General features: G+C 33.6%; 4 protein-coding genes and 1 pseudogene across 10 annotated transcripts; 1 reads left to right on the top strand and 4 right to left on the bottom strand.

Moving 5' to 3' along the window:
- Positions 1 to 337: 337 nt before the first annotated feature.
- On the bottom strand, positions 338 to 5,281 carry LOC100793492 (probable E3 ubiquitin-protein ligase bre1). The gene is made up of 2 exons (XM_003534314.5): positions 4,524 to 5,281; positions 338 to 1,293 (listed from the first exon to the last, which is right to left on the bottom strand). Exons 1-2 carry the CDS (start codon positions 5,015 to 5,017, stop codon positions 651 to 653), a joined length of 1,137 nt encoding a protein of 378 aa, XP_003534362.1. The 5' UTR covers positions 5,018 to 5,281; the 3' UTR covers positions 338 to 650.
- A 1,134-nt stretch (positions 5,282 to 6,415) lies between these two features.
- Positions 6,416 to 8,631, top strand: LOC100798258 (embryogenesis-associated protein EMB8). Its single transcript, XM_014761789.3, has 6 exons — positions 6,416 to 6,574; positions 6,680 to 6,811; positions 7,389 to 7,531; positions 7,650 to 7,747; positions 7,836 to 7,930; positions 8,267 to 8,631. The coding sequence occupies exons 1-6, from the start codon at positions 6,416 to 6,418 to the stop codon at positions 8,330 to 8,332; spliced, it is 693 nt and encodes a 230-aa protein (XP_014617275.1). The 3' UTR covers positions 8,333 to 8,631.
- A 613-nt stretch (positions 8,632 to 9,244) lies between these two features.
- On the bottom strand, positions 9,245 to 10,420 carry LOC106794657 (cytochrome P450 89A9-like; annotated as a pseudogene).
- Positions 10,421 to 11,671: 1,251 nt separating this feature from the next.
- On the bottom strand, positions 11,672 to 20,978 carry LOC100799837 (DNA topoisomerase 1 beta). 7 transcript variants are annotated; one of them, XM_014762333.2, is made up of 17 exons: positions 20,634 to 20,797; positions 20,383 to 20,464; positions 18,388 to 19,589; positions 18,021 to 18,215; positions 17,235 to 17,315; positions 16,180 to 16,239; positions 15,935 to 16,029; positions 15,660 to 15,816; positions 15,420 to 15,545; positions 14,681 to 14,761; positions 14,377 to 14,467; positions 14,161 to 14,294; positions 13,519 to 13,587; positions 13,326 to 13,415; positions 13,090 to 13,193; positions 12,843 to 13,011; positions 11,672 to 11,969 (listed from the first exon to the last, which is right to left on the bottom strand). In XM_014762333.2, the coding sequence occupies exons 3-17, from the start codon at positions 19,543 to 19,545 to the stop codon at positions 11,901 to 11,903; spliced, it is 2,679 nt and encodes an 892-aa protein (XP_014617819.1). In that variant the 5' UTR covers positions 19,546 to 19,589; positions 20,383 to 20,464; positions 20,634 to 20,797; the 3' UTR covers positions 11,672 to 11,900. The 7 variants fall into 7 exon arrangements, with proteins under 7 accessions (XP_014617819.1, XP_014617818.1, XP_014617820.1 ...); XM_014762332.2 differs by having other exon boundaries at positions 20,375 to 20,464; XM_014762334.3 differs by lacking the exons at positions 20,383 to 20,464; positions 20,634 to 20,797 and adding an exon at positions 20,846 to 20,978.
- A 3,014-nt stretch (positions 20,979 to 23,992) lies between these two features.
- On the bottom strand, positions 23,993 to 25,974 carry LOC102668505 (maltose excess protein 1, chloroplastic). Its single transcript, XM_041005112.1, has 5 exons — positions 25,551 to 25,974; positions 25,335 to 25,453; positions 25,025 to 25,087; positions 24,865 to 24,926; positions 23,993 to 24,345 (listed from the first exon to the last, which is right to left on the bottom strand). The coding sequence occupies exons 1-5, from the start codon at positions 25,572 to 25,574 to the stop codon at positions 24,263 to 24,265; spliced, it is 351 nt and encodes a 116-aa protein (XP_040861046.1). The 5' UTR covers positions 25,575 to 25,974; the 3' UTR covers positions 23,993 to 24,262.
- Positions 25,975 to 27,569: the final 1,595 nt, after the last annotated feature.

The raw sequence follows: 27,569 nt of genomic DNA on the forward strand, positions 1-27,569 counted from the left end.
AATAATGACCCCGACACGTATAAATCAAGTTGTAATATACATACGAGTATCTGAAAAAGAAGAGTTCTGTTACTTACAGAATATTTTAAGTTTTGATACTTCACTTTTATTTATATTTTCTTTCTTTCTTCTACCACATCCCAAGGCTAGTTCGTTCCCAAAACATGTTCGAACATTTTCGTTGACAACAATAGTCAGATCTTACCCCTACTTAGCTCGCACCGAAATCCACACTATCAAAAATACATTTTTTTTTCTTTCTTTTATAATGGTAGTAAAGATAGCAAAGATTTGACAGCAACCTGAAAAATCAGATGCCAAAACGATGAAACAAGAGTTTCCCTGAAAACTAAGGATATACATTTGTCAGAATTTGTATGCTTATATAACACTCAAGAGGACCTAGTGATCCAACCATGTGCACTACACTAGTGTAAGAGCATAAACTTTGATATTCATCCAATCTAGTACTGGTTCAATAGTTTTCCTTGCGCTCTTGTGAAATAGATTTTGATCTTGAAAGTAATCTAAGATACTAACTTCAAGACAATGGTTGATACCCAAGATAATGACTTTTTTTAAAATGGATATTAATCCCTTACACGTAATTAAAACTCTCCCAAAAGGTTTCATTCAATCACTGTCGAGAATCACCTAGCATTCAAATCAAATTCACCAACTTCACGCCAGCCATCCTGGGTCCCAGTATCTCCATTTTCGGCTTCATCATTCAAGAAATCTTCAGATGGCTCCTTCTCATCTCTCTGTGTATTGTTTCCCCATCCATTAATCATCTCACCGGGGTTACCTGCCTGATCCTGCTCTCCCATGTCGTGGCCAATCACAATGTCATTGCCTTGGGACCCTAGTGCACTCCCTCTCATGGGTGCTCGAGACATCATTTCAGCATGAGACTGTAAATCTGCCCGAGCCTGCTCTGCTTGAAACATTGCTGCCATCCGTAATTTAGCCTCATGGGCTTCACGACCAGCCTTCTCCCTGGACTCTATTTCTGCTCTTAATTCATAGTTAGCCCGTTTTTCTTCTTGGAGAAGTGCCTGCTCAATCATCAGTCTCTCCTCAGATCGGAACTCCCCCAAACCTCTCTTTTGGGTTATTATGTTGAAGGCAAGTGCTTGTTTCTCGAAAGTTGCAGTGAACTCAGCAATTTTAGCAGTAATATTATTATCCCACTGCTGGGACCGTGAAAGCATCTGGCCAGTAGTGTCAGAATCAAGAATCCTATCATCCTCTTCTTCTTCATAGTCTGCCACAACATGATAAGGCAATAACCTGCAAGAGGAAAATTTAGGGAAATTCTGAAACATAAGAAATCCATGAAAGAGAAATTTTCAATTGTATAGACTTAAAATATAGGACGTGCTCATTTGGGTTTTCTCTTGTTTTTTTTTTGGGAGTTACAATGGTACCAGCATTATTCATTCTTTTTAACAAAAAATAAATACTGCTTACTGGCTAAAGAAAAAAAAATCAATTGAGAACTATTATGTTTAGATTGGTAGATCACATTTCAAAGAAATGCAATCAGGACCAAAAAGAATTTAATGCTATGATAAAATACATCAAAGCAAGTAATAGGAAGTTCCACACCAGTGACTGTTGTTTTAATTTACAATATCAGACCATTAAAAAACTAATTTGTGGACAGCAAAAAACTGAATCGCTAATGTGTGCATTTTAATTTTAGTGAGGCCATCATGAATGTCATTTCAAGCATATCAAGGCCTCCCATGAAATCATGTTGCCAGATTTACTAAAAGGGAAAACATCACACATTTGCAGGTAATAGTAATAAACAAGTAGAGTTCTCAGTTGATTTCTACATTGCAATAAATCAACTGTCAGTTCCGTTGCTCTTGATTGAAGTAAATTGGCACATATCAATTGCCATATGACAGAACAAGGGTTAAATTTGATAGAATCAAAATGTTATAGGTTCTGCAGAACTATATGTAAATAAAATATGCATATAGTGAAATTACAAATAAGGATATGGTAATAGATAACAATTTAATTATATGGCCCCAAACATAAATAAATAGATAAACTTTGATATGTTATTAGAATCAGGGACAATGACAAGGAAAATGAATTTGGGATAGTGGATGACAATATGGCATGCTAAACAATTCTAAAAGCAGAGGAACAAAACATGACATGGAGTCAAATATCACAGAAGATCAAAGATTACTCAAACTAAGACCAAAATGACAATTTAGAATTTAACTTCAAATCAATTAAAAAGGAGAAAGCAACATGAGAGTATTCTGTAGCTGCATAGCAATCTACATAAGGAGAAGGTTGCAGTGAGAGAAGAGAAATTGCAAGTGAAGAGATAGAATCAGTATTCAGACCAGAAAACCGGTGCCAATTAATCTTTATCCATATAGAGCCTATAAACATATAACATAAACATTGATTAGATTTTTGGCCTACAACTGCTTAAATGAATGAAAGAGACCAAGCTGCATCAGCAATGATCAACATTACTTTCATTATCTTTGTAATCCCATCTAAAAAATGATCAACATCTCCTACTTTCGTTGTTACCCAGAAATTAGTATCATGAAGAAAAAGATTGAAAATTGGAAATCAATTCATAAAAAATTAACAGTTCTAAAAAGATTAAAACATTTTTTTTTGGGTGGGGTAGAGCAATGCAGAAATCTTATTCAGGAACATGCACTTGTCAACACAGAAACAATGATTGCAAGTAAGCTGAGTCACCCTGTGATCAGTGTGAGACACTTAGCCACCAGCAGATGCCTACTGACAGCTACACATAGCCCAAAAACTAACAAAATACAATTAACAATTTTGGCTTTTGCCTTTTAACTTCATGAAATGAAACCCATTCCCTACTAAACATTAGAAAACTCATTAAGAAAAAAGATGGAGAAAAGTACAAAATATAGTTGAAACTTGGAAAGGTTGTAATATTGAAGGCCACCTTTAAAATACACAGTAACATGAATCTCTCCAATGGTTCATCAATCAAATAACAGGCATGCCAATGAAATCTACTACTACTCTTCACAAGCATATCCCATCTGATTCTCCTAAGGTTACTCCAGAAATTCCACAAGTTAGTCTGTGTTTTGGTTTAATTTATCTTGAAGAAATAATTGCTTACTTTACCAACTTCCAGAGAGAACTTTTAAAAAATGAGTTAATACTTACATCCTATTTTCACACAATGAAAACAGAAACATCACTGAAATTAGTTTATCTATGATGATAGGACAAGAATGTGCCGATCAAAAAAAAAAAATAGGACAAGAATGTATCATGCAAAGGACTTACTTATATCATTGCAAGTTGCAACAGATTAAGTAATATACCAATATTTGTCTAATAATCCCAGTATTTTATCATACCTCTCATATGTAATGGATTGAGGAATTAAGCTTCCTCTATATATCAATCTAAATTAACATATACTCATCTCTGTGTGATTACTTCTTTATGAAGATTCCCTGACATACTCAAATCTAAACTATCCCAACACAGTATGATTAATAGCTTCATTTAACAGCAAAGACTTTTTTTCTGATTCAAAAACTATTGACTTAATGGTAAAAGCACAAACAAAAATCACAAAACAGGGAGCTTGAGAAAAATAAGACTCTGAATTAAGTCCAAAAATAATTCTGAATTATCTGCAATAAAGTGATTGCAAGGCCACGAACATAGTTCCTGAGCTAAACCACAGTGAAGATAGTATCATAAATGCCAACATATGCAATCACAAATTATACATCCATATAATAGCACCAAAAAGGCTATTATATCTCCAATTTTTCAATCTCTTATACACAACATAATGAGCCTCTATATTTACTGTTTACATGGGTGGCTCGTCTTCTCAACTCTTCCTAATGCTTTTAGCTGTCAACAAGCAAACCATTTACAGCACTGGCACCCCAGAAAATTCTGTCCTAAAGCTTCAATAACAATCTCAATCATACAAATTTACAGTTCAAGAAGAGTTTCATGGTATGTCAGATAAATCCAAAAGTTATTTGCCATTAACATCAGTGTGATCTTTCCAACCTTCATGGAAAGACATTAAATGATTAAACAAGCCTCTTCAACAACCGCTTGTCTCTCATACAATTACGTTGGAAATAGCCAAGTCTTGTGAGATATCCCTTCTTCTTCCATCCTAATGTGAATTAATTATTACTAATAAAGCACACATAAAGCATGATAGATATCATCAGCATTTGAGGAAAGAAGAGTGTGCATGTGAGAGAGAGTCTTATTTCTTTCTATACTAAACTTGACGCAACTCATCTAAAGTTATTAAGAAAACCAGCAGGCAAATCGCAGTTAGCAAGGTTAGAAAAAAGAAAATTATAGTAGCACAAGTCAGAACAACAAAAAGGAATATAAAAAATTGAAATTCAAACACACACACAAAAAAAAAAACATCATTGTTTACACAGTGAACAAAAAAGAAAAACAGAAAGCAACGATGTTGGTAGGATTAAAGAACAAACCTCTCGCAGGCATCTTCAAGAGAAGAGAAGGGTCTCTTGAAGTCCGGGTGGCAGACCCGCCACGCGTCTTGGTACGCCATCTGGAGCTCCATCTGGTTCCCGGGTCGAACAATCTTCTGCTGCTGCTGCTGTTGCTGTTGCGGCGGTTGCTGCTGCGGTGGTAGATGGTTGGAATTAGGGTTCTGATGCAAATTGAGAATGGGATTAGGGTTAGGGTTGGGAGCGGGATTGAGGTTAGGGTTAGGGTTAGGGTTTTGTTGGAGATTGAGGGGTCTGATAGGACGCAAGTGAGCGTCAATGTTGGAAGGGAAACGAGAAATGGCGGCAGCTTGTTGTTGATGTTGCTGCTGCTGCTTTTGCAATTGCTGTAAGAGCAGATAATGTTGTTGATGTTGTTGTTGTTGCTGTTGTTGTAACAGAAGTTGTTGTTGTTGTTGTTGTTGTTGCTGCTGCTGCTGTTGCTGTTGCTGGTGCAATGCCTTTGCCTCTTCCATTTTTTCGCAAAGTAAGAGTAGAAGAAAAATATAATCTCTGAAATCCGCTCAATTTGGAAGCCGAATTTATGGGTTTGAAATTGAACCCGGAGACAGAGAAGGAGGAGGGAGTGCGTCTTTCTTTTTTTTCTCTCCAAAATCTAAATTCCCCGTTTGATGATCTTTGATAAACGAAGAACAAACACAATCCTGTTCCCGTCCACACTCTCACCCCGTGCGGAATGCAGTGTGACCCAGATGTCTCTGTTTTTACTTTATTATTATTATTATTTTACTTTTGTTTAGTTTTTTCACGATCAATCACTCGGGTCGGACTCGCCAATCAATAGCAAAACGGGATTATCCTCGACCAAATTGCAGAAAAATAAATACAAATTTAAACTTTTTTTATACATAAAATCCAAATTTAAGTTGACACTTCAAAAAAAATTAAAGAATAAAACATGTTTTAAGTGATTTAATATTAATTAAAATTTAAGTTTTAAGTTTACTAATAAAAAAAATATTTATTTTTAATTTTTATAAAATAGAAAAGATAATATTTATTAGAAATTTTTTTTTTGCATATGTTAAAAAAAGTTCCAATTTTTTACATTTAAATTAAAATATATATTTTTAATTTGTTTTATATCACATTTGTGATTGAATATTTATCTTTTAACATAATTTAAACTATAAATCATTTAATTAAGAGATACAAATTGTTATCATTTATGTCTATTATTGATAATAACTAAGTTGATCTTTAAAATAACTTAAAATTTCACAAAGGCTTGAATTATAATTTTTTAAATATATAGATTTATTTAAAAAAAACTCAAAATAGTTAAAAAATTGAAGAAAAAAAGTTTAGAAACCTATAAATTAGTAGTCATAGTAGTAGTACTTGATGTTTATGTTCTTAGATTTAGTTGATCAGCCTTTGTCCTTAATTCATTTTTTGGTTTGATTTCTAGTTCTTACCATCAAGTTTCTTCATGAAATAATGATGTAATAATTAATATTTATTTTTTAAAAATTTTATGGCACCTTTGTTTTTTAGCTTAAAAAACTTCGAAATTTTGTGAATTATTTAAAATGTGTTAATTCAAAATATCGTAAATCAAAATATATTAACACAAATGGTAAGATCTTTCCCAAAGATACTAAAATATACATGTAGATATAAAAGTGATAAAATGATAAAGATGGGAAATTATATTTTTAGTTCTTAAAGTTCAGACACGTCTTGTTCATCTCTCATACGTAATAATTATAAAGTTCGTTGCTTAAGTTGAAAAAATTTGAAATTGTTTAATATTTAAATATATTTAAAAATAATATATTTAGCATACAAAGAAGTTGAGTCCATACCTCGTTAATTCCCTCATCCATGCGTCTGGACCGGCAAGGTAGTCGATGACCTTTGTTACCAAGAAGATGACTGTTTCCTATGTTGTTAATGAAGAAATGGATGCTTACGTGAGACACATGCTACTTAGAGATCGAACCAAAGGGTGGCGTGTTTTCGTCTTTAATAGTCTCGGCTGTGGAGATAGCCCTGTTACTACTCCTCAGGTGAATACTGTTGCAACTCTATATGTATATGAACAGGTTCTGGTTAGTTTGTTTAGGAGAAATTTATCCAAACAAAACATTTCTATTTGTGACACTGATGTGCAGTTCTATTTGGCTTCGTTTTTGGGAGATATGCGAGAGGTTGTTTCCCATGTCACCGGTAGATACCCCAATGCTAATGTATATTCCGTAGGATGGTCAGTTGCGGCCAACATTCTTGTGCGTTACTTGGGTCAGGTAGCATCATTGCTCATTCCTGCAAAAGTGTTAATTTAATTTTGGTCTGAGGATTTGATTTTTGAAGTTTATATCTGTTCATTAGGCTAGTGATTTCTATATTTGGTGTAAAAACTAAAATGTTGTTTTGAAAGGTATATAGCTAGTGATCAACAGTCTGTTGACTTGTTTGAAAGGAATAAACCACCAATTTCACGCTCGAGCTATTACCCTCTATCAGTTTAGTTCACAAGTTGATGTATTTTAGTTAAGTTCAGGGTCCAGTTAGATGGTTTTTTTAATATCTAAGGTTCTACTTAGCATGATTTGTAATACTTCTTGGATTATTTAAGTAATTTGTTTTAGTTTAAGGACAATTTAAGGTATTACTTTAAGGATCAAATTGCTTGTTTGAGTGATGAGATTCACCTCAGTTGTTTGTTTGAAAAAAATTAGGGAATGGACATTGAATTTGAAATTATACTTTATTCTCACTAAGTAAATAATTAGAAGTGATTGTAGGTGTATCATCTTTGCCTTTATCCATTGAATACCGTTTCTGCCATGCTATTTATGTTTTTTCATTTGTTACTTTCAGGAATCGCACAATTGTCCACTTTCTGGTGCCGTGTCATTGTGTAATCCTTTCAATTTGGTTATGGCAGATGAGGACTTCCGCAAGGGCTTCAACATTATTTATGACAAGGCCCTTTCAAAGGCTCTTCGCAAGATTTTCAACAAGTGACTAATTTATATGTTATTGTGGCTATTCTAGCTATACTTATTAATGAATCCATTTGCTGGACATGATGTATCTATCTATCAATAACATCTTGTATTTTTCTCTTTTTGAGTAAAGGCATGTTTTACTCTTCGAAGATATTGGTGCTGAATATAACATTCCACTGGCAGCCAATGCCAAGTCTGTTAGGGAGTTTGATGATGCACTGACCCGTGGTATGTGCCCCTACTTAATGGAAGCTTGATTGATAGATCACAATTGTGATTTCTGTCTGCTCAGATACTCATCTATGAGGCTTCGCAGTTTCTTTTGGATTCAAGTCTATGGATGAATACTACTCTAATTCCAGCAGTTCAGACTCCATAAAACATGTTAAAACCCCTTTGCTTTGCATCCAGGTAATTTTTTTGACTCAAAATAATTTTATCTGTTTCTTTTGGTTTGTAGTTGTGTAAAATTGAAATGAAAACCTACTTTCTGCAGTGTTGTTTTCTTGATTAATTATTTTTGTCAATTATGATTTTTGACATAATGCATCCCTTGTATTACAAAAAAAGTAGAAAGTATATAGGAATTGCCAAATGAATCTTCAATCTAGACTGACTTTTATTATTATAATTTATAAATCAAGCCGTTGGGCTTGTAACCCAAGTGGCACTAGCGCTGATCTCTAGAACTGGGACTGCTTTAGATTTTGCACCTTCTGTTGTGAATAAATATATTACTTTTTTCAGGCAGCCAATGATCCGATTGCTCCTAATAGGGGAATCCCTGGTGAAGATATCGAGGTATGTAATTGAGAGGTGGGAATTGGGATTATGAAATTTAGTCTTACCATTCCATTCTTGACTTATGTGTGTTTGATAATGGCTTAAGGGAGATGAAAAATACTAAAGGGAGAATGGATAGTTTAGTAATCTCTTAAGTGATGACAAGATTTTAATTTAATTATATGTTGATGTTGAGTGATTAAGTTTGATGATGTGATATTATGAGACTAACAACAAGTGTTGAAATATAATTTTTTTTTATAATTAACCAAAAATAAATTCGAGATAATAATATGAAATTGATTTATTTTTTATATATGAAAAACATATTTAAGTCAAAGAAAAACCAACTAAGTTAACATATTTTTAAGTTAAGCTAAATGATCTATTTGATCTTTTATCTTATTTTATTTTTGTTCAATTTGATTATTTATCTTATTTTTTGTTTTGTTTAGTCTAGTCTTTTATCTTTTAAAAAGTTCATTTTAATCATTTATTTTATTTTTTGTTTAATTTAAACTTTTATCTTATTTTTTTGTTTAATTTAGTCTTTCATTTTTTTAAAAGTTCAATTTATTCATTTATCTTATTTTTTTGTTGTATTTAATCCTTCAGTTTAGTTAAAATTAATGTTCTTAATCATTTAAAAATAAACTTTTTTTGTTATATTTTCTCTTTTTCCTCCACTTTTTTGGATCGAATTGAACAAAAAAAAGAAATAAATGACCCAATAAATTTTAAAAAAAAATAAAAGACTAAAAAGAAATAAATGACCCAATAATTTAAAAAAATAAATAAAAGACTAAACCGAACAAAACAAATATTGGTCCAAATTGAATTTTTTTAAAGATAAATGAACAAATAAAAAATAAATAAATAACCAAATACTACCTACTAGAAAAAAGACACACACTAAGACACCTTAAAGAAAAAAGAAAAGAGTTTTGAACTAAAAGCCACTGATAATTGATGATAAGTATTGCCTAGGTAATACATGAAGCTGCAAAGGATTCTTCATTACGGTTGTGAATTTCAGCTTCTCTGACAGATCAACATCATCGATCTCCATTCCCAACCTTCCACGCAAAATACCAAACAAAATTGGCCACAAAGTACTCTAAGTGCAAAATTTCCAAAGCATAGCCAGGACACATTCTCCTCCCTGCCCCAAACGGCATCATCTTGATCTCTTTACTTCCCATTATGTCAAAATTTGTGCCTCCATTTTGTTCACCATTGTTCATGAACCTCTCTGGCTTAAAGGCCAAAGGATCATCCCAAGCTGTTGGGTCCCTCCCGATCTCAGCTACCAGGAAATTCACAGAGGCATAAGTAGCAACCAAATAACCATCTAAGGCGTTGCAGGAGCATGTGAATAGGACTTAACCTGTGAGGGGTGAAGGATTCTTGAAGTGAGGTTACGCCGAAGGAGGCGCCATTTGGGGCCATAGAAGCTGAAAAGAATGTCATGTTGGTTGCTACTAATAATCTTGTTGGTGGGATTGGCCTTAGGGCGATCAGCGAAGACGGTGCCATGTTGGATCAAAGCTTGGTGTGCAAGAAAGCGATCTGCAATGAAAATGTCTGTGCGAGAATAACCAACGTGAACAGTGAAGATTGAACCATATTTTGCATGAAGCTTTTGAAGAATGGTCTTTGGATCGGTGAGGTATTGTGGTAGCAATCTAAAGCTGCATTTGTGAGGCCCTGGAGGGAGGGGAGAAAAGAAAACGTTGCGTATTGCTTTGAGAATCACTGAAAGGCAAAGGCACAGAATAGTGGCAACGAACCACGTTTCCATGTATGAGAATGAGTGAGTGAGTGATGTTTTTGCACGTTGTTAACGAGGAACCAAAGCGAACAGAGGAAACTTAAAGGGTGGGTTACTGGAATTGGAGTGTTACTTTTTTCATGTGTAGTACTTGTAATTTTTAAGAGCCCTAACTAAACTCATAACGCATGCGTTAATTTTAGGCTTGTAGTGTAGTATTGAATGCTATTTTGCTCATTTATGTTTAATTTGTAGGAATTTGGAAAGATTTTTTTCGGTAGAGCTATTTAATTTTGGCATTTGGCAATACTGAGTCTGAGATTAACTACTGTCACGTAAGTGGATGTTACCTAATAACACATTTATAACTTTTCCGTCGCTGATTTTTTTAATTCATAAAAAACAATTATAATTTATAGTAATTAAGATTATTATAATTAATATATATTATGATTTGAATTAATTGATATAATTACGTATAATATATTTTCATGTTTTAGTTAAGGTAATTCTGAATTAAGAATATTTTAAATAAATTAAATAATATAGGTAATTTTGATTGTGTTAGCAACTTTCGTGTACTTCTAAAAATTATAATTTGCTCTGCATGTTTATAACTTCAAAATTATATTTTAAATAAAAATAACATTATGATTATAATTCACTTTCAACATATCACGAACCGTATTATCTTCACGAGACTGGGAAACAAATATGATTTCAATGTTATAAATTCAAAGAACAAAATGGTTTATCCCATTATAAAATATAAAAATAATAAGGATGATCTAACTCGATCAATTCAACAATATAGAATGTTATAAATTTTCTCATATCATGTTTAATTCTTATGGTTATAAAAAAATAAAATATCAAGTATATCCCATGTGACTTGTTCTTCTACGGTTTCCCACGGGACATAATCATAAACAAAACCAAATAAAAATTTTTTTAAAAAAAGACTACATAGGAACAGTATAAATACATTATGGTTTTATTCTAATTCATAATATATGATAAATTTATTGTTGATTTTTATATTAACTACTTATAAGTTATATTAACAATGAATTAAAACTCAAAAAAATATATGAATTAAAAAATCTTCATCCCCAATTATATATAAAAAAACATCGAATTAAAACTCTAGTTAATCTTGAAAATCCATTTTGTCAATGTGAATTCGAAAGAAATTTTCCTTTTCGGCTTTTCTAACAAACTGGCTCATGTTAGACTGTGAGACTATCTTACTAGTTACCAAAATGTGTTTTCAAGATTTCAAAGTCCTCAATTCGAGATTTCAATGACGTTCAATTCTTTTAGTCTGGCACCAGAAGGTTGCTATTTCCTTTAACGAAAGAGGAATCAAATTCACACAAACTAAGATTTAATTCTTACTTTTTTGAGAATAAGATTTAATTTAATCCTTATTGAAAGAACATGCATTTGTAATTTTTCTAACCATTGAATGATCCATTGTTTATCTGAAACACCAACCATTTTGTTCTTAAACTACAAATTTGTAATTAAAGGGAAATCTACCCCGAGATAGAAACAAGTACCAATCAAAACAATAAAATTAAAATAATGAACGAAACTTTACCTCATTTTCCACGTTTGTATCACATTAAAATCATATGAATGGTTAACAGCTTAAGTATAAAACTGGTCAATGAAGGGGAAACTCACCCCATAATTAGGTTAGATGGACTTACAACATCAATTTCCGCTAAAATTGACGAAACAAAAAAAATCTTATAGAAAAGAAATAAGTAAAAAAGAAATGTTTTTCCCCACCCATCATAACATGGCTCCATTCTATAGATCTCAGAATCTGAAGTCAGGATCCACATCCATTGCCCAACAGAATTTCGCCAGCAGAGACTTGTTGAAAATCTGTAACATTTGAAGCAAGTGGCACAGATAAGTGACAAAATGAGAGTAAGGAAGGCCTATAACCAATCAAGCATCACATAAGAGCCATGTCAGTTTGACCACACAAGAGCATGAATGAAAATGATGCAGCATCCACAGCCCATGGAGCTATCCCTCACTAATGGGGCAACGATATTTATACTAGTCCGATTCTGGTAAGAAACCACATGCCTCCAGCCATTGTTAATAAAGCACAGAAAGGGTCTCTTGGACCTCCAGCTCTACAATACTTTAATTTGTTTTTATCAGTTGCAGAGAAATATATACACACTTCTAGACGGGGGAAGTCAAAACATTAGCTTAAGAGGGGCCAAGAATTAAAAAATAACTTAATAAAGAAAAATTAAATTTCCGCATGCATAATATAAGAATTTTAGTATTTCCACATGCATAATATATAACTAATATTTCATTATCAATAAAAGTACATAATTGTATGACAAAAAAACTATGCGCTAACAGTATAAAATAGTTTTATATTATCATCTAATTACATATCACAATGTATGATAAATTTGTTGACCTTTCCAGTAACTACATCAAAAGTTATACCAATGATAATTTATAATTAGATGATCGTCTAAAATTATTATACATTGTGGGTGCATCACCATTAAACTAAAATAGTATATAAGAACTTAAATACATTATATGGATCAAGTAAAAAACTTTTTATATATTTTAGAGGGACAATTTTATTTTTTTTGTAATTATTTAAATAAACTTCAGAAAAATTGGGAGTGAACATGGCCATAACAGATCACCCCAGCTTCTAGAAATTGAAGAAAACAACGTGATTAATAACTTAATCTGAACAAAGAAAGAAGCCAGCACCTTTTCAATAGGAACTTCATGCCGCTTGCACCAGGCAACTGTAATCCTAGGGTCAAGGTAGTTTATCTTGGATGTGCCCAATGCCACAGTTTTCAGATCTTCTTTTGTCTTCATATCACGTTGCATTTTCTCAATTTTTGCATTGGTTTGAGATATCTTTTTCTCTAGCCTGCAGATTACATAAACCACAATCATACATCATGTTTAAACATGCAATGGTTAAAGATGTTATGAAAAGCTAAATTACATTTCGGGACCCAAGTTCTTTTTTCTCTTTCCATCTGAACTCTTCGAAGGGGGCTTTCCTTTCCTTGCCCTGTCTAAGTCCGTTTTCAGTTCTTTCAGAACAGCCTACAAGTAAAGATAAGCATAAGCCACTTTCAATTATATGTCAATGGGTCACACAAACCAAGTCTACTCTAAATTCAAGAAATATAATGCAGTCCCAGGTTCACAATTTTCAGATATTCTCTTTATACATACCTGAAGTTCATCAATTTTTTCAGTTAACTTTGACATTTGTGCAGTATGAGATTTTGAAACACTGCGTTGATGATTACAAATGATAGCAACCTGTTATGGGAAACACAAGTCATGACAACTTAAATATGAAATATTAAAATACTAAAATGCAATATCATAGGTATAATAAAGCAACATTTTTTAGCCAATTCACCTGTTTATTTGCATGCTGATAAACAACAATCTTTTCCCCAACTTCTCCATCTTTAGTTTCCTTATTCAACTGTGCTCACATAATTCCACAAAAATCAAGTATGTAAGTCTATAATATACAACCCAACAGTAGAAATCATAGTATATACATGATCCAATAAACGTTTTGACTTAGGGTATATTGATAGCATAAGTTTTTCTAAAGCATTTAAGGGATGCATAACAATTTCAAGAGAAGTGAATATTTCACAATGGAGTGCAGTTTTTTAAACCATTTCATATATTGCATATGAAATGAGTACAAAAGTTTTGATATGGCCCTGCACACAGATAAATCTAAAGCCTTTGAAACGAGTGAGGCTTTGGTATATTAATTTAGGAGAAAGTGCATAGAGCAGGACTTGAAGTCTTAAATTTTCAAATTAATGATGTTGAAAAATTCAAATCTAATGAAAGATAACATTGCTCTCTAAGATGTTAATTTCAACATCAAGCATACAATCAAATAACAGTGTATACTGAGACTGAGGGTGTATAAGAACAGAAGATAACAGAACAAGGTAATGATCTTTTTCCTTTTTCTATGTATTATATCTTCAAGGAACACACAATTTCAGGAATTTTGTGTCAAATCAATTTATACCATAACATCCAATGTGATCGATGCATTGAATGTACGGAAGACTTTTGCTGTTAGACCGGGCATGAGTTCCTTCAGATGAGCATTTAATTTACTTGTATCCAGCTGATCGAAAAGATCATCACCAGGCTTTTTATCTGAAAATTACAGGGGGGAAAAATACTTAAGTGCTTCAGCCTCATGCTTGAAACATAAAAAAATCAATAGCCAGTTTCCCACCTTTTTGGAACTTCAAAATTGCATTATAAACAGGAAGCTCAACCTCAACTGTATTTTCATACTTGATAGAATCTTTACCAAGGAAGTTAAACTGCATTAAAACAGAAAGGAAACAAGGTTACTAACATTAAAACAAGGTTACCACAGCTCATCTGCATTAAAACCAGGTTACATATAAGTAGTAAGGGAGGCTACCATTAAAACAATTTGAGAACTACTACTAAACTTAGAAAACCCCCTGAAGGACTTAAAACTCATCAATCCCAACATAAAGTACAGTGAAAATAATTAGAAATCCCAATACCTTCAGTTTGTTGGGGGGTTCTCTAGTCACATTCTCTACTTTTAACGTGCAGCAACCAACAGTATCAGCTTCATCGTCATCCTGAGCAAATACAATTCAGAAATAACCAAATTTAACAATTAAAAATCAAAGAAACTATCGGCTATAAATGCAATCAAACAAACTATTAAAGCTGCATGCCAGGACCAAGTTATTTCAATAAATTCAAAGAATATATACATTTATTGACCGCTTGGACTGCACTATCAAAAGTATATGATATTAATATAGTTCAAAGCAGATTTACGCATAAGAGTAGTTGGAGCTAGGAATACCTCCTTGCTATTTACTAACAAAGAGTTACATGCAAATAATTTCTTCAGAAAATTTTATTCAAAAATCAAGATGATGCCATCTAACAACCAGAACTTTATAGTGAGTAAGTGACACTGACAACTTAACTCGGGCTGCCTTCCTTTGCCTAGTTACATTCTCTATAAACACAATTGTAAAAGCAAAATATTCACGAGGAAGTAGTACATGATTAACTGAATCTTTAGATATTTGGGCAATTTAAATGAAATTAGCAAATGCTTAATAGTCCAATTGACAAAACATATTTAATTCACTTTCCTAACAAAATAAGCATTTGCATGTGTCCAAATCTTGACATCTTGTATATATATCTATGCTTTGGTGAAGAGGGAAACTTGCAGTTACAACAAATGAGAGTTTGCAAGTGCATATACCAACATAATACCTTCTCATTGCCAGCCCTCAGAGCTAATTTATCAATAAGATAAGTAGCAACAGCAATTTGCTGCTTTGTAATATCTTTACTGGTAAAATCTTTTGTGTATGCAGACCTAATATTCCCTATATAATTCTGCACCAAGATATAAAGAACTTCCATAATTAGACAGGTTTTTAAATGTCATCCAAAAATATCATATGAAAAACATAAAATTAATAAAGGCTAACAAAAAAAGCATGAAAGCACCTTTAACATCCTAGCTTTCTCATACTTTTCCTTGTCGCTTTGCCCCTTCAAGGAACTACTAGCAGCCAGAAATACATATTTGAATAACTTGGGATTGATAGGGTCACTCCAATAGGCTAACCAAGTAACTGTATTATCATTTCTTATCTCCTTCCAGCTGCAAAGGTTACAAAATTCAATGATTAGAAAAATGGGCTTTCAACTTGGTGGCATATACAATTCTTTTGCTTTTTAAATTTCTTCTCCAAGTGAAATAAGATTTGGAAGAGTAATACCTTTCACCAGGAATAGGACATTCAGGAATTGGGGCATCCTTTCCAATATTAATTGTGATATCACCTGGACGAATGCGTCTTTTCAATTTTCCCATCTAGTAACATAAATTACAGTCAATAAGTATACATTATAAATTGTAGAAGCCAGTCAAAATTCTGAAGATGAAGCCGCTGTATATGAAAATGAAACCACTGTATCTAAATATATAAATGTATCTAGTTCCAGTAACAACTATCATAACCACCTTGGGGTGCTCTCCTCGGCCTCGGAACAATCCTGGTGGTTCAACTCTAAAATTTCCAACCTAAAAAAAGATTTAATAAAAATTAGACATAAGTTAAAATGTTTCCTAATGAATAAATTTGAAAAAAGTTTGTATATAGAATGCCACGGAATTAAATAGGAGAAGAAAGTGCAGCTTAGTCAGAAAATAACAACTTCCTTAAAAGCAACCATTATCTAAATGTTGTAAATAATAGAGACACACAATTGTATGGAAAGAATGATATCATGTATCCTAACAGTGCCAATTATTCAGCAAAATGAAGTTTACTACTATGGCAGAAGTGAAAATTAAATTTACATGAAAAATAAGTGTAAATTGTAAATTAAGCTCTTTAACTTTAGACCATGCACAGATTAAACCTTTAGGGTTTTAACAAGTGCAACTAATCCATTGAAATTCAAAATGTATGCACAAAACGCCTTTCGTCAAGCAAACCATTCAAATACTAGAAGAAATATCATATGACTTGCTTATAACACCATTAAAATATGTTAAACCTCTAATAATACAACTATTTTGTGAGAAAAGCAGATTATCTTAGTTTTTTCATCTAAATCTGGATTGTGTAATTAATAATGGTATTTTCAGGTTAAAACATATTTTAATGTAGGGTCAGTCACATGATATTCCCCTAACAGGGGGTTTATGCACAAAATTTGAACCCTAAGGTCTAATATACGCATGGCCCAAAGTTGAAGGGTGTAAGGCACAAATTACTCAAAATTGAATGAAGAATAGACACTGATCCATATTAAATTGGTAGCATGATGGTGATTGATGCTCTTCTGTTCAGCATTAATAACTTCACAAAGCAATCTAGCTTTAAATTTGATAGAGATATCAAGGGTAAGTGAAAATCCAACTATGATAAAATAACTCATAACAACTTCAAGAAAATGCAACACCAATACTTCTCCCATTACAAAATATAAAGGCCCAGTTATAGTTCATAAAGTCTGTAGCAAATTGGTATGAAAGAGATCTACACGAATTAGAGAGAGAGAATATTAAACCTTCTCTTTAACACCATCAACAATAGCCCACATGTATTTCTCCTCTAGTTTCATTTTCTCTTCCTTCAAAGCCTTCTTCTCCTGCATAAAGAGGATACAAATGGGGTTGAATACAAAAATAATAGAAGACATGAATTAACCTATCAAGCTAACTCGGCACAAACTTGGAATAATTCAAATACATATACATAGAGATATGGATATGGAAATCAAAGTAGGCATATAATATTTCTGCATGTTTTTTAACACACTCTTCTTTCCTTGACTGATAACAAGAACAGTATCAGCCCCAGGAGAAGTGCTTACAGAAAACAACTTTCTGAATAAAGGGAGAAAATAAATACAGACACAATCCTCACAAAACTTTCCACTCAACTACTATCTACCTCCCTCACAATCCACTCCTTTCAATCATTTCTTTCTAACAGAAATCACTTTCCCCCTAATTTTGCCATGTATGAATTATGTTATTCCTGTAGAGAGATTTCTCTGGTACTCTCAACTGCCCCATGTGAGCTGTGCCTCTCTTGTTGTGATTTTGATTTCCCATTCTAGGGCACACCTTAATTGGGCATTATATATGTGTATTTCATAAGATAAATTAAAACTGCAGTATGATCAACAGCATGAAGTACTTCAAAACTATACTAGTTAAAGTCAAAATTATATATCACATCACAAAAGGCAAATATGTTGGAAATAAATCCACTTAAAAAAGCAAACAATGCTCTAATATATAAATTTCTACAATTGTCAAATGAAATGTATACTGAATTGCCAACTTACTTCTGTAGTCATTTGTTTCTTCTTTTCCTTCTCACTTTGGTACCAGTCATAGATTGGAGTAAAATCACAATCTTTCAAGTTCTGGATTACATGATTTCTTCCAAGCAACTTTCGCCAGTCATTCCAGAAATTTTCCTTGAACCTATCTTTCTGCATGTACTCTGTATCTCGCATGACTGCATACATTGTAGCAACCTGCAAAATAATTTTGAAGTTTATAATATTGTCAACAACTCAAAAGAGACTTTAGAAAGAAGCTTTTACATGAAAGTACTTAAATGATCCCAACTCATCAAAATAGAAAAGGAACAAGAGCAAACAGTCACCCAAAATCTAAAGAGCATAGTCTTCTGAGATAAAATCCCACCTCCTCTAGCTCAGGAGTCAAATCAACTGGTCTCCCCTTATATAACATCTTTACCCCATGCGGCTGGTATGGAGGAGGGAAAATGACACCATTGTGAACCAAAGTAGTCCATTTTTTCTGCCCATCACCAGAGCTAGGAAGAAGCTTTGTAGATTTGGAATATTCTGAACCACTGCCTGATTTTTTAACTGTCTTCTTTATCTGTTTCTTAAAAGGTTTTGAACCAGACTTATTAACTTTAGTAACCTTTGTCAGCAACTTCTTTGTGGCAGATGATTTATCACCTGACATGGCTGATTTCTTTATTCTCTGGGAAATAGGAATATCATCATCATCATCCTCTACCTTCAGCTCATGTTTCACCGAGACTGGCTTAGTTTTGATAGATGCAACTGGATCTGAGACCTTTGGCTTCTTAACAGAGGCATGCAAGGAATCACTATTATCTAGGGGTCTTTTAGCTGGCAATGGAGATGGCCTATCTTTTTTATTACTCAAGCCAGCACCATTTTGCCGCTCTTTCTGAATTTTAGAAATAGGCTTCTTCTGATCAGAGTCGTCACGGTTACTGCTAGTTGTTCCCAAATTGGGATTACGGTATAACTTTTTTGCCAAAGGGACATCATCATCAGAGTCTTCAGAAGATTTTTTGACAACAACAGGGGTCGCTTTGTTATCATGGTTAGAATTCTTCAATCTAAAACTCAATGGTTTATTATCCTCATCATCTTCTGAATCTTCAACAAAATTTTTAGCACAGCGTTCAATATATTTTGGTTCCACCTTAACATCAACGGACATTTTCTGTTTATCTCCCAAAGAAGGTGCTTTTGAGTTTGCTACTGGCAACTTCGTAGAGGAGGTGTTGACAAGAGATTTTGAAGCTTTAGAGATAGCTACAGAAGGCTTCACGGGTGACGGCTTAGGAGAAGGGACAGTACTACCTTTCTGCATGCTAAAAGTTTGGCCATTCAAAGAAGGTGCATCAGAAATCTGTCTATATGACTGTCCAGCATGACTGTGAGAACTTGACTTCCTTACTTCTGAATGCAATTGATTTTTCTTAGATGATGAGTACCTTTTGTAAATTACTGGCCCATCATCATCATCATCAAAATCATGAGGTAAATTTGGTTTATCAGAAGTCTCAACAGCCATTATTCAACTATTGAAAGTTTTGGAATGTACGTCACACACAAATCCTGGGAAAGAAAACGAAGTTTCAATTAATCATCAAACATCAAGTTATAAATTTCAAAAGCAAACTTCAAGTGACAACACCAAGATAACATCATTTGTACAGCACTATATGACAGGGGATTTCAATTGCAACAAAAGGGAAAAATACCTCATCAATTCTAGATCAAATGAAAATATTATCAGAAACGAACCAAAAAACTATTTAAATCACAATCAGCTGAAAGTGTTAATCTAAAACCCATCCCAGAACTTTTTCAAACTTTTGACAATATATGTACTAAAATATTGATAAAAATTCATGATGACCTATGCCCTGGGGATATAGCATTAGCATATGCAGCCTCGCTGAACCAAGAAGAATGCCCAATTAGTCATTGTTGCTCTCACACACTTAAACATAAAATTAAAAAACACCACATCATCATATGCATGAAGCAAAACAAATGGATTGCTGAGGCTTGCATTAAAACAATAAAAAGGTTGGATTAATAGGCCACTAACATGATACTAACCAAACCTAGGCTATTTCAGTTCCAAAAAAATAAATCAGTTTAAAATCAAAACGAAGAAAAAATGAAACACATTAACCCGCTGGCACCAAAGGACAATCACGAATTAATACTATCATCTAACTCGTAGAAGCCTATTGTTCTCCGCAACAGTTGAGAATAAGAGGGTTTTAAGGCTTGGCTTAGAGCCTACACCAATCTATTTAATCTATCTGTAATAGTTCGATCTATCTTCCTGAGATGAGAATTTGTTTTGAAATAGCTAGATTAGAACTGACCGCCTTGCCTTGGCTTATTGTGTGATTTTTGAGCAGGTTCACAAAATTCTTGAATAAGCACGCAGGCACGCACATGTCAAACACCTCAAACTGCAATATCAAATAAAATAGAAGCAGCGAAGCACCGAGAGCTAAGGTTGAGGTGATATTGTGATGTGAGGAGAGAAAAAAGTAAAAAAGAATAAGAAAAAGGGAAAATGGTGGGAGAAGAGAGATGGAGGAATTGGAGCAAGTGAAAGGGAATATTGATATTGATTACCGAATGGCGGTGGAGGCGAGAGATTGGATGAGATAGGGATGGAGGAGAAAGGGTGAGCGAGCACAGATACAACCAAACGCGAAAGCAAGAAAGAGAACGAGTTAGGGCGGGTGAGTTTTAACTCGACTCGGCGAATTTCATTCGGATGAGATGAGATACAATACAATACAATACGATACGATACAATACAATACCAAGTTTTCTTTACTTACACAACACAGATCTTGTCACGGACTCACGGTTTGGTTTGGTTTGCTTTGCTTTGCCCTCTCGTTTTCACTCTTCCCTTCCCTTCCTTTATAATTTCTCCAACCAATGGGCCCAATGTCTCAGGCCCTGTCCTTTCAGCCCATATTTCCAAATTGACCCAAACTATAACAACACGTGTTTCTTCTCCTTCTTCTTTTCGTTAGTTTGAAATGGTGTTAGTTTAGGATCCCGTCATTATTTCTTTAAGCTTGTCGTTTTTAATTCGGACCAAAGTTCTCACCCTTCAAATAAACTAAAGGAAATTGTTGAAGGAACATGAGTTAATTCTTTTTTTTTTTTGGCTGAATATATTATGTCATATTGTGATCAAAGCTTTGAAATATATATATATATATATATATATATATATATATATATATAAACTCGTTGGCAAGTGTATCAAATCGTCACAAGTAGTAAAGTACTCGAAAGTTCGAGTGTCGAATCTTTCGTACTTAGATTAATGTAAATTCAATTTAAAAGCAAGACATAAGAATTTAAAATAAAAGATAAAGGAAGCTAGTAGATAAGATAAAGTAAAGATAAAAGATTTAAAGATAAATTAGAAGATAAGGGAAAAGATAAAAGAATTAAAGATAAAATTAAAAGATAAAGAAAAAAAATAAAAGATTTAGATAAAAAAGATAAGATAAATTCAAGATACTTCAAACAATAAAATAGGGAATAGAATCTCTATAGTAAAATTGTTAAAACCTGACCAATCTAATTACCTATATACATGGATTCTGGACTTGTCTGTTATTAATACCAACGAATTAATTCTGCCCCATATTTATCCATCTACTTGCCTCTGATGCCTCAAGATGACACGTCTACCTTAATTACCTATCTTCCAAATGCCCTTTGCAAAGACTCAATAACTAAGATGCATTAGGATTACATTCTAGATGTTTGCTAAAGCATGGGCATTGGGACATTAAGTCATGCTAACCCTCTAAAAGCGTTACCCTTAAAACAGATTCAAGTATTCATTCCTTACCCCTAATTAGGCTTTACCCTCTCCTGAGTGGACTAAACCCTAACAGAAAGCAAGTTCCGAGATACAAGATGTAAAAAGAAAGAACGGTAAATAAATAAAAGAACCTGGAGGGAATCCCTCTTTTTATTGATAACTCTTGAAATGCTTCATACATCATTGATTTTTTAGACCTATCAGACCCTAACTAGGGGATTAGCCACTCATGGCAATTGAGGGCTTTACAACTGGGGTGAAAGAAAGAATAGGGGTGATAAAAACAAAGAATATAGAGAGAGAAGGGAGAGCTCAGGCTTAGAGTGCTGAGAGAATTGCTCTGAGCCGAGATGTCCTGTTTCCCTAGGACTGGCTCTCTATTTATAGATGCTAAAGTGAGCTTTGAGCCTTCATATACTCGCTTAGCGCGACACCTCACGTTTAGCGCGTTCGGATCGCGCTTAGCACGCGCTGCAGGCTTAACCTGTGCTTCTGTTGGATTGCGCACTTAGCGCGTGGCTGGGGCTTAACGTGTGTAACGGATTCTGCATCTTCGAGCTCAACGCTTCGCTTAGCGCCTATCTGCTTTCCTCGCTTAGCGCGTGGCGCGCGCTTAGCGCGAGTGTTGGGCTAAGTCTGCTTCAGACTTTCTTCCTTTTTCTTCATTTCTGTTGCCTTTTTGCTTAATGTAACTTCAATTTTTGTATATGCAACCAGAAATTCAATTTAATTAATTTTCCAACTTTTAATCACAAATAACTGCTAAATAATTAATTCTAAGCCAAAATTTGATTAATTCACTACTATTAATTCACAATTATTTAGCAGTCATCAAAATATATATATATATATATATATATATATATATTTATACTCAAACAAACCAGTTTACATTGTATTAGAAAAAAAATCATATTTAAAAGCAATGGGCCCGTCATTACTTCTCTTCAGGCCCAATTTATTGTCCAGCTCATCTCGTCTTTCTTTTATTTATATTAGAAATGTATTAAAAAATCACAGTAAATGCGTATTAATGCTAATTTTTAATGATTTTTTTATTACTTAATCAGTGTCCTAAGCTACTGGCCTTATTTTTCTGGAGTTAATACGAATTGGAGTTGCCATGGAAATAATGATGATATCGTAGATAAATTTGAACAGCAAAACACCATGAAAATGCGATAAGTTAAAGAAACTTGAACAGGGAAAGGGAGAATTAAACTTTCGATTTTTTTCGTGACAAATTAATATGTCGTTTCATTAAAAAGTCGATTAAAATATACATAAATTGTATTCCCTATTAGCTGAAAGAAAGGTTAATTAATTTTTTAATTCATTAACTTTTTTAAATTATAATTTTTAATTCCTCAATTTTTTACGACCTTTAATCCTTCATTAATTTTTTGTTAACATATTCAGTGCCTCGTTGATTTGGTTGCTCAAGATTAATCTTTGTTTTACTCATTTTTAATCTCTCGATTATTCTATAATGGGACAAATTTGGCAAATAACATATAAATAGAAAAAAAAATCTCTTAAAAAATCCCACTATTAAAAAAGAACGGAAGTAGTAATAACTTTTTTTCTAAAATACAATATCATAAATTTAACGGTAAATCACGTAATATCAAGCTAATACGTATTAAATTTTAGATAAAGTATTAAATATTTTTAAAATAATATACAATTTTGTAAACCTAATTCATTTAATAAAAATTCTCAAAACAATTATTAGATTAATGAAATTCAATATTTATAGGGCTATTAAGTGAAATAAGTTAGACAAGACTTAAGTCATGTTTGGATTATTAATTTATTAGTTTTGTTAAAAAAAATTAATAGAAAGAATTTAAACTCATGACTTCTTATTTTCCCCCTTCTCACCCTTAATACCCCTTCTAACCATTAACTCAATCTTATATTTTCGAAAAAGAAGGAGGAATTCTAGTATATCGTTTGCTCTAAACTTAATTTTGGATGGGCCCAAATGGTACCCCAATCATGCACTTACTCTTCATTGCAAGTGGATTCCTTACCATGATATTCTAAAAATGACAACTACAAAATGTAGGAGTATGTAAACAATTAAGAGGGATAAGTTTCACCTTGAACATTACATGATTACAAACATATCTTCTAAGTTCAATCCAGTCCTATAGGCTATATCACAGCTTGTATGAGAAACCACTTAAAACACGTATTAGTTACAACAACAGCGTAGTCATTTTCAACCCCATGATGTGCGAAGTGGTATTGACTACGAATTTATGATTCACTGTACTATATATTAATCCCAAGGTAGAATATATGTTGTACTGTAGTTGCAGTGACAATCAAGCATAACTATTTCGGCAGAAAGGACCGGACCGGGTAACTGAGCTTCAGTGCAGCATCGCAGGCTTTAATTTCACGATCCAAAAACCAAGTCACGTAAGGAAGCCAAAGGTGAGCTATAACCATGGACTACGCTGTCTCTCCAGAAAGCCGTTCATGTCACAAGGAGGAAAAAAAGTTATGGTTGTTACAAACTTACAACGGGACAAAAGAAGGTTAAGTAATTTTGTATTAATTTCTTATAAGCTACTGTTGCGTGAAATAGTTATAACAACCTTATGTTTGATTATGATTTACGAAAACAAAAATATATAACTACATTGAAAATGGGCTATTTATTACAATCACTCGACAACCAATTAATTTTTTAAAAATAAAGTACTTTTAATACCTAAAGAATCACATTTTTGCGGAATGTATGCAGCTATATTCCCAACAGGAATACCTTATTTTATATATTTAACAATATGGTTGCTCAAGACATGGCACACCAATGAGTAATGCATCATCAGCAGTAGCGGTAAATCATATTGCATAACAATAAGAGAAATTGAGATATTGTGCATCAACCTGTGAGGACATGGCCCAGATATGACATAAGTTAACACAGCCTAGGAATGGCAACAGATATATGTGACAGTGTGTTTATGAGTGCTATAGGGTTAAGAGAGTAACCTATCCACGAAATCAGACCAACAGTTGCTGATAAGAAGAATTCCTTGCTGATAATGTTTAAACTGCAAAAAGAGCAATATTAGTCTATAGCTGATTCTATATTTTACTCAAAAGAGCACCAGAAAGAAAAGTAAATAAGCAGACTGGACATAAAACTCACAAGTATAGGCATGCAATATTCCCATATCCGTAAAAAAGGGTAGCCCACACTGAACCGGTGAACCTACCATCACAGTTAATTGAATTGATAGAGTTAATATATGCAGAAGCAGCTTCACAAGATTACAACAAATGCAGCACTCAAAATGGAAAATCACAGGTAATGGTAAAGTTGGACGTATGAGATACATACAATTGATGAATTTCTGCCGAAGTGTGTATCATTAGAGGCAAGCAAATAAAAGTAATACTCAGTATAAAAGTTGACAAGCCTTTCATGTTCTCAGGATTAGAGGCAGCAAAATAATTACCACATGAAATCGCGAATCAAGAGAGCACGTGGAAGCATAAGCCCATTTCCAAGCATGGCAAGCAGCATAGAAAAAGCTGACAAGCCTTTCATGTTCTCAGGATTGAGATAATTTGTCCACTATGGCAGAACAAAAAGGTTAATAAAAATGCATAGGAGATAGAAGTTGAATTACAATGCTCTTAAAGCAATTAAGATTCTCATATATATAGTTTACCATTTGAGAAACTGGCATCCACATGAAGAGTAATGTAGCTGTCCATCCAGATATTCCTCCAACAAATTTGACACCTTTCTCAGAAAGTTTTCCAGTTCTTGCCTGCAAATCTTAGAGCAAAGCGTTTAAAATGACAATGAAACTGAAAGCCTATTTACAATTCCATAGGTCTCAATCTAGAAACAAGACCCTGAATTCAAATTTCCTGGTTTCAGTTAACACCCTCTTTTTCATGGATTGGTGAAATAAGTACTTATATGAAATTTCAAGAAATATATGGGGTTCTGTGTTGCACTGATAAGAGTATGATGGTATGTGATGCAAGCTCCATTGGAGCTTGTAGGCCTAGGATCTTCTTCATCAATGGATCCCTTTGCTTCTTGGAATATGAATGGCAGCGGAATGGAGAAAGGGAGAGAGAGAGGAGACGCCACTTCAAGGAGAAGATGAGTCTAGAAGAAGCTCACCACCATAGGAGGCCATGGATAAGAGCTTGGAGGAAGAAGGAGATGAATGAAGGGAGAGGGAGAGAAGAGCACGAAATTTTGTGCTCTAAATGAGCTTTGAAATCTGAAGTTTAATATTCAAATGATCAAAGTTGAAAAAAATGCACACACATGACCTCTATTTATAGCCTAAGTGTCACACAATTGGAGGGAAATTCAAATTTCACTTGAATTTGAAATTGAATTTGTGGAGCCAAACTTTGGAGCCAAAATTTCACTAATTATGATTAGTGAATTTTAGTTATGGTTCAGCCCACTAATCCAAGATCAATTCCAAGATTCTCCACTAAGTGTGCTTAGGTGTCATGAGGCATGAAAAGCATAAAGGACATGCACAAAGTGTGACTATATGATGTGGCAATGGGGTGTAGTAAGCAAATGCTCACCTCCCCCTCTAAAATTTAATTGGATTGGGCTTCTACCAATTCAATTAAATTTATTTCCAACCACACACATCAAATATCCACTTAGTGCATGTGAAATTACAAAACTACCCCTAATACAAAAACTAGTCTAGGTGCCCTAAAATACAAGGGCTGAAAAATCCTATATTTCTAGAGTACCCTACCTACATTATGGAGCCCTAAATACAAGGCCCAAAAATAATGAAACCTTAATCTAATATTTACAAAGATAAGCGGGCTCGTACTTAGCCCATGGGCCCGAAATCTACCCTAAGGCTCATAAGAACCCTAGGGCCTTCTCTTGCATCTCTGGCCCAATCTACTTGGAGTTTTTCTATCCAATGCCCTTGCGGAGTAGGATTGCATCATTCCCTCCCCCTTGAAAAGGATTTGACCTCAAATCCCGAGGTTCTTGAAACTCTGGGCTTTTTTCCTCAACACCTGTAAAAAGAACAAAAACATATGTATTAGTGGTGTTTAGTATGTTGAAGTAAGGTAAGGTCTGAAAAATTATTTCCTGGGCATCTTCCCATAAAGGAACATGGTTCCTCACCAACTCAATGAGTGGTGCTACAAGTATAGAAAAATATGGGGCAAACCTTTTGTAAAAGTTTGTTAAGTCTTGGAAGCCCCAAATTTTTCTTACACTTGGTGGAGCGGGCCACTCAGGAATGACCTTTATTCTCTTAGGGTTCATGGGAACCCTTTGATCACAATTTAAAAAATTAAGAAAAGTAAAGCAATAGAACATACCTTTTTCTGTATTTTCATGTTGATTATTCCTACCAAAAAGTATGACAAACCTAAGGTGTCCCATATGAGTGCCTAAGTTTGTATTGAAACTAAAAATAAGAACAAACCTACCTAATGAGTCCCTATGTACACAAATCATGAAGATGTTGGGTGCATGAGTGATTTTACAAAAGAGTGTTGCACCACCCAAAGCATTCATCACACCACCTATTTTAGGGATTTGGTGCCTAATAATACCTATTTTGGGCACCAACAAAGCACAAGGATTTAATCTCTTGCGAACCAAACCCTCATCCAACAACTCCTTTACTTGAGGAATAAAATCAAGCCTAAGAGATGTGGCAATGCTAAGAAGT

Source organism: Glycine max, chromosome 9 (genome assembly GCF_000004515.6).
Source record: "Glycine max cultivar Williams 82 chromosome 9, Glycine_max_v4.0, whole genome shotgun sequence".
NCBI lineage: Eukaryota > Viridiplantae > Streptophyta > Magnoliopsida > Fabales > Fabaceae > Glycine > Glycine max.

What these genes read in the sequence shown, in the direction of transcription:
- LOC100793492 (XM_003534314.5), bottom strand. Translation starts at nt 5,017, where the DNA reads ATGGAAGAGGCAAAGGCATTGCACCAGCAACAGCAACAGCAGCAGCAG. An exon ending in CTTGAAGATGCCTGCGAGAG is followed by an intron (nt 1,294 to 4,523) that starts GTTTGTTCTTTA and finishes TTCCTCTTGCAG; the next exon opens with GTTATTGCCTTATCATGTTG.
- LOC100798258 (XM_014761789.3), top strand. Translation starts at nt 6,416, where the DNA reads ATGACCTTTGTTACCAAGAAGATGACTGTTTCCTATGTTGTTAATGAA. An exon ending in TTGTGCGTTACTTGGGTCAG is followed by an intron (nt 6,812 to 7,388) that starts GTAGCATCATTG and finishes TGTTACTTTCAG; the next exon opens with GAATCGCACAATTGTCCACT. An exon ending in TGATGATGCACTGACCCGTG is followed by an intron (nt 7,748 to 7,835) that starts GTATGTGCCCCT and finishes GAGGCTTCGCAG; the next exon opens with TTTCTTTTGGATTCAAGTCT.
- LOC100799837 (XM_014762334.3), bottom strand. Translation starts at nt 19,545, where the DNA reads ATGGCTGTTGAGACTTCTGATAAACCAAATTTACCTCATGATTTTGAT. An exon ending in TGACTCCTGAGCTAGAGGAG is followed by an intron (nt 18,216 to 18,387) that starts GTGGGATTTTAT and finishes ATTATTTTGCAG; the next exon opens with GTTGCTACAATGTATGCAGT. An exon ending in AGAAACAAATGACTACAGAA is followed by an intron (nt 17,316 to 18,020) that starts GTAAGTTGGCAA and finishes CTCTTTATGCAG; the next exon opens with GAGAAGAAGGCTTTGAAGGA.
- LOC102668505 (XM_041005112.1), bottom strand. Translation starts at nt 25,574, where the DNA reads ATGTGGATGCCAGTTTCTCAAATG. An exon ending in TTGATTCGCGATTTCATGTG is followed by an intron (nt 25,088 to 25,334) that starts GTAATTATTTTG and finishes CTGTGATGGTAG; the next exon opens with GTTCACCGGTTCAGTGTGGG. An exon ending in AATATTGCATGCCTATACTT is followed by an intron (nt 24,927 to 25,024) that starts GTGAGTTTTATG and finishes CTCTTTTTGCAG; the next exon opens with TTTAAACATTATCAGCAAGG.